Source organism: Aulonocara stuartgranti (genome assembly GCF_965226115.1).
Source record: "Aulonocara stuartgranti genome assembly, chromosome: 18".
NCBI classification, from domain to species: Eukaryota; Metazoa; Chordata; class Actinopteri; order Cichliformes; family Cichlidae; genus Aulonocara; species Aulonocara stuartgranti.
In genome coordinates this window covers 992,577-1,004,612 of record NC_138954.1, presented here as the reverse complement: position 1 = coordinate 1,004,612, position 12,036 = coordinate 992,577, and the positions used below count along the sequence as shown (strand labels likewise).

The window sequence follows — 12,036 nt, the reverse complement described above, 5'->3', positions numbered from 1 at the left end:
GAAGAGTTTCAGTCAGGTTTCAGAGCTCATCACAGCACAGAAACAGCTTTAGTGAAGGTTACAAATGATCTTGAATTGAATTGAATTGAAATTTATTTCAGTCAACAACAACAACAGATTATAATTTTACATAAAAGTACTCAAACAGAAACCGAAAAAGGAATAGGCTGAAGCCTTATGGCTTATACTTATCCTATCCCTTACCCCCATAGAAATAATCAAATCCATAACCAAGAAAATAAATAGCATTGATAAATAAGTTGTATAACAGTTTGAAAAGAAATCAATGATAAATCAAGAAATTAAATCAACACAAAAAAAATTTAACAAACCAAATTTCTATAACCTTGTATAATACTAAGTTTTTAAAATCTTCCTGAAGAATGACAAAGAAAAACACATCTTCAGTTCATCATTAAGTCCATTCCATAATTTCACTCCCAAAACTGACACACATCTATACTTAACATTGGTTCTCACTTTAGGCATTTCAAACTTATAAGACCCCCTCAAATCATATTTTCCATCTCTTAGTTGAAACATACTTAAAATACAAATTGGAACATTCTTTTTCATGACACGATATATCATTTCTAAAGTTTTAGAATATATAATGTCCATGAATTTTAACATAGATGATCCTACAAAAAACTGGTTGGTGGACTCCCTATATCCAACTTTATTTATTATTCTAATAGCTCTTTTTTGCAATTTAAATATTGAATCCAAATATGTTTTGTATGTGTTCCCCCAAATTTCTGCACAGTAGGTCATATAAGGCAAACAAAGGGAAGTATACAATAAATAAAGGCAGTTCTTATTCAAAAAATCTCTTGTTTTATAAAGAATAGAAATAGACATGGATAATTTTCGTTTCACATGTTCTATGTGGGGCTTCCAACAAAGTTTATCATCAATAATTACTCCTAAAAATTTTGTCTCATATACTCTTTCAATTTCAACATTATTTAAATTCAATTCTACTTTAATATTACTTTTACTACCTCCAAATAACATAAATTTTGTTTTACTTTCATTCAATGATAGTTTATTAAATACAAACCATCTATTTAACTTCATGAGTTCTGTTTCTACTGTTTTCAGTAATTTCTTTATGTCTTTTCCTGAGCAAAATAAGTTTGTATCATCAGCAAACATCACATATTTTAAAGTATCACTGGCTGTACAAATATCATTTATATAAAGTAAAAATAACTTAGGTCCCAAAACAGATCCTTGCGGAACTCCACAAGTTACTTTTCTAAGTTTAGATTTCATGTTATTAATACTCACATATTGGAACCTATTATTCAAGTAACTATTTAACCAAAATTGTACAACACCTCTTAAACCATACCTTTCACACTTCTGTAAAAGTAAAGAATGATCTATCGTATCAAAGGCTTTACGTAAATCAATGAACACACCTATTCCAAACTGTTTTTCATCCACAGCCGTTGCAATATTTTCAATAAATTCCATCACAGCTAGAGATGTTGAGCGATTTCTTCTGAACCCATACTGATGATCATTCAATAAATCATATTTATCAATAAAAGAATCTAGTTTGTTTGCAAATAGTTTTTCAAGAATCTTTGAAAACTGAGGCAGTAAAGATACCGGTCTATAGTTTGACACAATCTGTTTATCACCAGTTTTATATAGTGGGATCACTTCGGCAATTTTCATTTTATCTGGAAAAATTCCAGTTTGAAATGATTTGTTACAAATATATGTTAACGGCTGAAGGACACTATGAAGAACTTCTTTAATTAGTGACATGTCAAGTTCATCACAATCCGTGGATTTTTTACTCTTGAATTTACTCACCACTTCTACAATGTCACTCTCACAGACTCCACCAAGAAACATTGAGTTACATTTACAAGAAGTAGAATCTACTTCATCATTTCCTCCTGGTACAGAAATCTCTTTTGCCAAGTTGGGACCTACATTAACAAAGTAATCATTAAATTCATTAACTATGCTCTCAGTATTCTCAATCACTACGTTACCTCTTGTTACAATATGTGTTGGAGAACATGTATTATGTTGATTTTTTATTATCCTATTTAATACACTCCAGGTAGCCTTAATATTACTTTTATGTTTTTGAAGCAGCTGTTCATAATATCTTTTCTTTTCATATCGCATAATAGATGTTAATTTATTTCGATATTTCTTATATTTGTCTTCATTTTCCTTTGTTCTATGTGTCAAAAAAAATCCTGTATAACCTATTTTTCTTTTTACAGGCTCTTTCCAGACCTTGTGTAAACCATTGTTTTTTCTTTTTATAATTTTTAGAAAACTTTTTAATTGGACAATGGCTGTCATAGATTGACAAAAATATATCCAAAAATGCATTGTAAGCATCATTAGTGTCTTCCACATAAACATTTTGCCAGTCATAATTTTCTAAGTCTGTTTTAAAAGCCGTAATTTGTTCTGGTGTTTTTATTCTACCACTGTAATCCATTTTCTTTTCCTCTTGAAAATGAAGTTGATTGTTGTAAATGGTAAATGGCCTGTATTTATATAGCGCTTTACTAGTCCCTATGGACCCCAAAGCGCTTTACATATCCAGTCATCCACCCATTCACACACACATTCACACACTGGTGATGGCAAGCTACATTGTAGCCACAGCCACCCTGGGGCGCACTGATAGAGGCGAGGCTGCTGGACACTGGCGCCACCGGGCCCGCTGACCACCACCAGTAGGCAACGGGTGAAGTGTCTCGCCCAAGGACACAACGACCGAGACTGTCCGAGCCGGGGCTCGAACCGGCAACCTTCCGATTACAAGGCGAACTCCCAACTCTTGAGCCACAATCGCCAATGATTGTTCATTTCAAACACTGAAAAGACTTCTTATCTTCTTATGGCCTCTGACAGTGGACTCATCTCTGTGCTTGTCCTGCTAGACCTCAGTGCAGCGTTCGATACTGTCGACCATAATATCCTATTAGAGCGATTAGAACATGCTGTAGGTATTACAGGTACTGCACTGCAGTGGTTTGTATCATATCTATCTAATAGACTCCAGTTTGTTCATGTAAATGGAGAGTCCTCTTCACACACTGAGGTTAATTATGGAGTTCCACAGGGTTCAGTGCTAGGACCAATTCTGTTTACATTATACATGCTTCCCTTAGGCAGTATCATTAGAAGACATAGCATACATTTACACTGCTATGCTGATGACACCCAGCTCTATCTGTCCATGAAGCCAGATAACACACACCAATGAGTTAAACTGCAGGAATGTCTTAAAGACATAAAGACCTGGATGGCCGCTAACTTTCTGCTTCTTAATTCAGATCAAACTGAGGTTATTGTACTCGGCCCTGAAAAGCCTAGAAATATGGTATCTAACCAGATTCTTACTCTGGATGGCATTACCTTGGCCTCCAGTAACACTGTGAGGAACCTTGGAGTCATTTTTGACCAGGACATGTCCTTCAAAGCACATATTAAACAAATATGTAAGACTGCTTTCTTCCATTTGTGCAACATCTCTAAAGTTAGAAATATCCTGTCTCAGAGTGACGCTGAAAAACTAGTTCATGCATTTATTACTTCCAGGCTGGACGACTGTAATTCATTATTATCAGGAAGTCCAAAAAACTCCCTGAAAAGCCTTCAGCTAATCCAAAATGCTGCAGCAAGAGTCCTGACAGGGACTAGAAAGAGAGAGCAGATTTCTCCTGTATTGGCTTCCCTTCATTGGCTTCCTGTTAAATCCAGAATTCAAAATCCTGCTCCTCACATACAAGGTCTTAAATAATCAGGCCCCATCTTATCTTAATGACCTTGTAGTACCATATCACCCTATTAGAGCACTTCGCTCTCACACTGCAGGCCTACTTGTTGTGCCTAGAGTATTTAAAAGTAGAATGGGAGGGAGAGCCTTCAGTTCTCAGGCCCCTCTTCTGTGGAACCAGCTTCCAGTTTGGATTCAGGAGACAGACACTATCTCTACTTTTAAGATTAGGCTTCAAACTTTCCTTTTTGCTAAAGCATATGGGGCAGGGATAGCTCAGTAGGTAAAGTGGTCGCCCCATGATCGGAAGGTCGGCGGTTCGAATCCACTTAACGGCTACCCTGAGGTACCCCTGAGCAAGGTACCGTCCCTACACACTGCTCCCCGGGCGCCTGCTTAGTGGGCTGCCCACTGCTTCACTGAGTGAATGGGTCAAATGCAGAGAAAAACAAGTAATTTCCCCATGGGGATCAATAAAGTATCCATTATTATTATTATTATTATTATTATTATATAGTTAGGGCTGGACCAGGTGACCCTGAATCCGCCCTTAGTTATGCTGCAATAGACTTAGGCTGCCAGGGGATTCCCATGATGCATTGAGTTTTTCCTTTCCAGTCATCTTTCTCACTCACTATGTGTTAACAGACCTCTGTGCATTGAATCATATCTGTTATTAATCTCTGTCTCTCTTCCACAGCATGTCTTTATCCTGTCTTCCTTCTCTCACCCCAACCAATCACAGCAGATGGCCGCCCCTCCCTGAGCCTGGTTCTGCCGGAGGTTTCTTCCTGTTAAAAGGGAGTTTTTCCTTCCCACTGTTGCCAAAGTGCTTGCTCATAGGGGGTCATATGATTGTTGGGTTTTTCTCTGTATCTATTATTGTACGATCTACTGTACATCTTTAAGAAGGGGGACCGGAGGGTGTGTTCCAACTGTAGGGAAATCGCACTCCTCGGCCTCCATGGGAAGGTCTATGCCAGGTTGCTGGAAAGGAGAGTCCATCCGTTAGTCAAACCTTGAGTACAGGAGGAACAATGCTGTTTTCATCCTAGTCGTGGAACACTGTATAGATCCTTCTCAATGATACTTGAGGGTGCATGGGAGTTTGCCCAACCAGTCTACGTGTGTTTTGGTGATTTGGAGAGAGATTCCCAGGGTCTTCTGTGGGGGTGCTCCGGGAATATGGGGTGACTGGCTGGCAATAAGTCGGACTCGTTCCTGGTGGGTGATGGGCTCCGGCAGGGCTGCCCTTTGTTCGTTATTATATCCCCCCCAAAAAAATCAAAATGTATTTCTATAGCACATAAAAATACAACAAAGTTGACCAAAGTGTTTCACAGTCGGTCAGAGCAATACCATAAGACAGAATTAAAAAAAGGAAACAGTTTAAAGGAGGGCAGGAAACAATATGACAATTGTTTGAAACAAAAACTGGCCACGAAATAACATACTAGTTTAAATCAAAAGCGACACTAAAATAATAAGTTTTAAGACACAATTTAAAAGACTGGATGGACTCGGAGGAACGAATATAAGGAGGGAGGTTATTCTAGAGTCTGGGAGCTACGACAGCAAAGGCCCGATCACCTTTGGACTTCAGACAAGACCTTGGTTGCATCAGGAGCATTTGATTGGAAGATCTAAGTGCCTTATTAGGGATATACAAATGAACGAGTTCACATAGATAGCTGGGATCCAAATTATTTAAAATTTTAAAGGTAAGCAAAAGAATTTTGAAATTGATACAATAATCAACAAGGAGCCCATGTAGGTTGGCTAAAACTGGTGTGATGTGGACATAATTTCTAGTACCAGTTAAGAGACACGCAGCTGCGTTTTGAACTAACTGGAGCCGGTGAATAGAGAAAAATAGAAGGCCCAAGTAGAGAGAGTTACAGTAGTCTAATTTGGAAGTGATAAAAGCGTGAATGAGCTTTTCAAGGACCTTCAAAGTGAGGTATAGTTTAGCTTTAGATGTCTGACGCAGGTGGTAGAAACTTTTTTTTTCCCACAGGAGAGATCTGTTTCTTGAGTTTAAAAGAGCTGCCCAGGAAAACACCAAGGTTTCTAACAGTGGGTGAGAGATGGCTAGCAAGGAGCCCTAAGGCATCGGTTAGTTGTTCCAGCGGGGTGTGACTATCAAAAACTATAACTTCTGTCTTATCCTCGTTCAGTGTGAGCGAGCTACATGATAACCAAGTTTTGGCCTCATTTAGACAGTCAAATAGGGGTTGCAAGGAAGTAGAGACATCCGATGTCAAAGGGAAATAAAATTGTATGTCGTCGGCGTAGCAGTGAAAGGAAGTGTAATCCCAACGGCAGCATGTGTTCTTTTTCTTTATAATGGGTTGCACGACAGCGTGCTTAAATACTGACGGTACACAACCTGATGACAGTGATATATTCAGTAACAGTTGGATACAGGGACCAACAGTGGGCAAAGCTTCCTTAAGAAAACGAGAGGGAAGGATATCATGGGGGGAATTCGAGATTTTGAGATGATCAATTATAGCTGTTAAATCAGAATCAGACAGTGGCTGGAACTGTTGAAAGACAGTCAAGCATTCAGGGACTGGAACAGGGTCAGAAACTAACAATGATGGAGATGAGAGAGATGCCCTCAGAACTGAAATTTTGCCAGTGAAATATTTAAAAATTTATTACAAAGTACAGGGGAGGCATCCCTATAAGTAAAGGGGCAAGGGTTTATCAAGAAATTAAAAATACTAAAAAGGGCTTGGGGATTATGGCAGTTAGACCTAATAATACCAGAGAAGAAGGTAGATTTGGCAGCATGTCCAGCGAGACATGGAGTTTATCTTTTTTCCATTTTTGCTCAGTGTGCCGGCATTCACACCTAAGGGCGCGGGTAGTGTCATTAAGCCAGGGTTGGCGTAACAATTCGGCACTTTATGTCCTCAGAGGTGCCACCGAATTAAGAATGTCGGCACATCTAGTATTAAAAAGGTTGGTAAGTTCCTCCGCTGATAAATCCGCAATACCATTAACATCAAAAAGAGGGGAATCAAAAAAAGCAGCAGTGAAATGAGCAATTGACTGAGAGCTCATCTAGCGTGTTTGCCGTAGAGAACCATCACTATACAAATCAACATTGTTAATAACAGTATTAAACAAAATGGTCCGAAATCCTGAGGTTCTCCCAATTTAAAGCGATCACCAATCGGAGAAAAGAAAAGGATAATGTTTAATCGTTTCCCATACAACTTTATCCGTGATGTCTGTGATGCAGATATCCAAACCATTTGACAGTACCAAGTTGAGTGTGTGACCTTTTGTGTGAGTTGGATCACTTACCCACTGGGTGAGATTAAACGAATTAATAAGAGTAAGGAAGTCTTTGACTAGTGAGTCGTCTTTGCAACAAACATGAATGTTAAAATCCCCAACAATTAAAATACGATCATAGCGTAAGACAACACTCCCCAGTAAGTCAGCAAATTCAGAAATAAAATCCTTAACAAATTTCGGGGGGCAATACACCAAAGCACAAAGAAATGAAGGGATGCGGTTCAGTTCCAATAACTGCACCTCGAAGCTGGGGTACAGAACAGATGACAGCTGCCGACATCGAAATTTGTTTTTAAAAACTGAAGCTAGCCCTCCACCTCTGCCAATGGTTCGGGGTGAGCTCAGAACAGTGAAATTGGGTGGAAGCAGTTCTGAGAATGAAACTTGGCTTCACCAGGGCGAAGCCAAGTATCAGTCAAGAATAACAAGTCAAGTCCGGATGAGCGAATAAAATCATTTAAGACAAAAGTCTTATTAGCCAGTGACCTCATGTTTAACAAGGCCATCTGAAGAGTGGTCACACTGTTGCTGGTGCTCCCCCACCCCAGGGGTGGACAGGATTTCTAGGCTTAGCCAAGTGGCAGAAGGCTTTCACTTGGGTGGGCTCAGAACCTCATCTATGCTTTTTGCGGATGATGTGGTTCTGTTGGCTTCATTGGGTGATGGCCTTCAGCTCACTTTGGAACGCTTCACAGCTGAGTGTGAAGCGGTGGGAATGAGAATCAGCACCTCCAAATCTGAGGCCATGGTCCTCAGCTGGAAAAGGGTAGAGTGCCCAATCTGGGTAGAAGATTAGTTCTTGCCTCAAGTGGAGGAGTTTAACTATCTCGTGGTCTTGTTCACGATTGAAGGGAAAAGGGTGCAGGAGATCAACAGATGGGATTGGTGCTGTGGCCACAGTAATGTGGACGCTGTACCGCTCTGTTGTGGTGAAGAAAGAGCTGACTGTAAACGCGAAGCTCTAAATTTACTGATCAATCTATATCCCTACCCTCACCTATGGTCACGAGCTGTGGGTAGTGACTGAAAGAAAATGATTGTGGATACAAGCGGCGGAAATGAGCTTCCTCCAATGGGTTGCTAGCCTTTCCCTTAGAGAGAGGATGAGATGGTAAAATGTTCTAAAAGAAAGAAAACAAGGATTGACCAAATAATGTTTTGTATTTTGGTAGTTAGCCGTGTCCATATTCTGCTCTTCTACTGCGACTCCTGCGCTGCTGACTTTTGAAATCATTCTGCTCACTAACTGGCTCAACATTGGCTCAACAGTGCATGGACTGGACAGCCTAACAGGCTAGCTACAGTGCTAAAGAGAAACCTGGAATTGTTGTCATTTTATTCTAAGGTAAATAAAAAGATGTACTAGCTTCATGGAGTGCTTTTTTTTTTAAAGACATCAGCTTGTAGTTTAATGATGGTTTACCCTTATTGCTGTTCTTTAGTTTATTTAAAAGTAAATTTGCTTCTGTTTTTCTGGTATAACATCATATCACTTTCTTTGCGATGTCTCCTTTTGTCCCTCCAGATGTCTTACAGCAACATGTTCCTAAGAAGGAGGTGGTACCGACTGAGCAGCAGCTCTGTAATCAGGATAACAACTCCAGTCTGAAACACGGGAAACCAGAATCTCCACAGATTAAGGAGGAACCGGAGGAACTCTGCAGCAGTCAGGAGGGAGAGCAGCTTATACTGAAGGAGGAGACGGATACCTTTATGGTGACCGCTACTTGCGACAAAAGTGACCAAACCGAAACAGGTGGGCAGCAGCTCCTGTTTCTAAGCTCTGCTGTAGCTGAGAACCAAGATCAGGGACGAAGCGAGAAACTTGATTTACAATCAATTCGATTTACGAACAAAAGTCACAAGAATAAAGAAGACCCGACAACATCAGGGAGTAGGTGTAACTCTGATAAAAGTACAAAGTATCTAAAATGTGATGTTTGTGGAAAAGTATTCCGATATAATTATGAAATGACAAGACATTATAGAATCCACACAGGCGAGAAACCGTATTCATGCACTATTTGTGGCAAAGGTTTCGTATGTACTGGCTCTTTAGCAAAGCACAGAAGAGCTCACACAGGTGAGAAGCCTTATTCTTGTATAACATGTGGGAAAAAGTTTGCTTATAACAGTGATTTACTGAGACACCTGAAGACGCACACTGGTGAGAAACCATATCATTGTAAAAGATGTGGGAAAATGTTTCTATATAATAGTAATTTACTGAAACACATGCGGACTCACACAGGTGAGAAACCATATGGATGTAAAACATGTGGGAAAATGTTTGCTTATAATGGTGATTTACTGAAGCACACAAGAGCTCATACAGGTGAAAAGCCATATCATTGTAAAACATGTGGGAAAATGTTCGGATACAGTAGTTCTCTGTTAAAACACATGGGAATTCACACAGGTGTGAAACCACATCATTGTAAAACATGTGGGAAAATGTTTGCTTCTAATAGTGATTTAGTGAAACACACGAGGATGCACACTGGTGAGAGACCATATCATTGTAAAACTTGTGGGAAAGTATTTGCATATAGTAGTTCCTTATTGAAACACATGAGAATGCATACAGGTGTTAAACCATATCATTGTAAAACTTGTGGGAAATCGTTCACCCGTAACTCTATTTTGACAGAACACACAAGAACACACACAGGTGAGAAACCGTATGAATGTAAAACATGTGGGAAAAGGTTTAACTCTAGAACTCATTTGTTGCGCCACATGAAAACTCACGCTAAGCGGTGCACTATCGATACAAGATTATTGGCTTAGTGAGCTGCTTTGAGCTAAAAGTTAGAGGTTTGTGTCACAAAAGTTACTTTTTTAAAATCTGGTTTTAATTACCCTGTTCAGCTATGAATAATTGAAAGAGGTATGAATATAAATACTGATTTAAAGATTATGGTAACTTACACTGAACACATAAGCTGTTAAAGAGCAGGTAAAGTTGAGAGGTTTAACTGGAATGTGCATATATTCATATATATATTCAAGTATGCAGAAAACGTGGAAATGTTGTACTTGATTCTCTGCTGAATCTGCTGCTAAATCTGTTACACTAATTTAATTGTAGCTATTAGAAGATGGATCACAAAAAACAAAACAATTACTTTAGTTTGCAACAAAGTAAAGCAAATATTTTCTTGGGCTTTGGAACTATAAGCTTTAACATTTAAATGGGTCCAGTTTAAAGTATCAGAGCTCTAGTGAGAGCCGAGTGCACACTCTTGTCATATTTTCAGCAAGTGTTTTATTGGTATGTTTTCTTTGTTTTCTATAATTTTTTAATCATTTTATCGACATCTGATAATGTCTGTTTATTCTGACTGAGATTTTAGTTTTGTTAATTCAGTTTATATAAAGGAAGCCTGGTGTGTTGATCTTCATTGATAGTATATGCTTCTTTTTTTTTCTAAAGGGGGGTGCTCTGTATCGCAAAACTGAAATCTAGGAGCTGTTTCTATGTTTTTCCATCTAAATCTTAAACATGATGCTGTCCACTGTGGTGATGATGTGGTTGACAGTCTATCAGAGAGTAAACCAGTTACACTCTCACCTGTGGTAAATATAATCACTGTTTAGAACAACATTCATGTCTTTGGACTGTGGGAGGAAGCTGGAGTACCCAGAGAGAACATGCAGACTCCACACAGGGAGGCCTGAGCCAACCAGGACCTTCTTACTGTGATGGGACGGTGCAAGCCACTGCGACAACGTGCTGCTGGTTTCTTTTTGAATAAATAGAAGATCTTTGTTTTGTTTTAATTGGGGTGGTCTTTTGTATTCATATGTTTTGTTTATTTAGCTCATTTAGTGCATTTATATTAATTTACTGTTAATTTTAAGTTGTTTAAGAATCTAGACTTGCTGTGAGAACCTCAGGTTCAAAGATAGATAGGTGTAAGCGTAACATTTTCATTTCTTGTTCTGCACGCATTAAATAAAGCACTAAACCTGTAGTTAAACTCTCCTGTACTCATTGTATATGACCAAAAGGTTTCTTAAATGTCTGCCTTCAGTAAATACAGATTTTTTTCTGTCTAAATCAGGTCTTTATTTGAGGCTTCTAAGCAGTAAATTGCTAATCCTTTTCTTGCTCTCTCTCTCTCTCTCTCTCTCTCTCTCTCTCTCTCTCTTATGTATGTACCTATGTATGAAAGCCATAATAAAAATGTGGAAATATAGTGTATATACAGTATCATGTATATTTTACAAAGCCTCTTGTTCATGGTTTTGGTTTTCTTTAGTTTGTAATTCTAGTCCTTCCTTACTTAGTATTTATCTTAGCCTGTGTTTAGTCTCTGATCCCATGTCTACTCAGAGTTTTCAGCCTTACACAGTCTTAATGGTCCACAAGGGCCGTGGACCCCATAACCGCTAAGGCCGGAAGTGCGAGGCTTGTGAAATGGGATGGTCTAGCCTCGGTTGCGCTGCCCAGGTTGCCTAGCAACCATGATACTAACAGCTGGAAACGTTTCATACAGCTTTGTTTGACAGAAATGAAGGAGAAAACCTTTTGTTCATTTGTTTCTACATGAGCTTTGTGTGATTTTAATAAGTATCTGAGGCTGAGATCACGGGACTGTGAAAACATGATTATTGGGCTTCATTACTGCACTGAACACCCATTTTAAGATTAGCTAGTAAATAACAATTAGCTAATGTTGTTCATGAGACCAAAGTCCTCTCACTTTGGGTGAATATAATATGGCCAATATTAAAGTTATTACAGCAGTGAACTTGGACTCTGTGTCAAATACTGAGCTTCAGTAAAGATTCAAGTTGCATTTATTCAAATTTCCCATCACCTTAAATCTTCACTCAAAGATAAGTATCTTTGACAGTGTATGTCTAGATGTATTATATATAAGAGACAAATATATTGTTCATTTAATATGTTGGCATTATTACTTTTGGCTCAATGCTTACATATACAGTGG

The 12,036-nt window shown here is 38.8% G+C and overlaps 1 protein-coding gene across 1 annotated transcript in view; it reads left to right on the top strand.

Moving 5' to 3' along the window:
- The window catches only part of LOC309693941 (uncharacterized protein), a 60,446-nt gene extending 49,305 nt beyond the window's left edge, over positions 1–11,141 (top strand). Inside the window, exon 3 of the mRNA XM_082513617.1 lies at positions 8,604–11,141. Within this exon, the coding sequence (XP_082369743.1) occupies positions 8,604–9,868 (1,265 nt within the window). The 3' untranslated portion in view covers positions 9,869–11,141. The remainder of the gene's footprint in view (positions 1–8,603) is intronic.
- Positions 11,142–12,036: the final 895 nt, after the last annotated feature.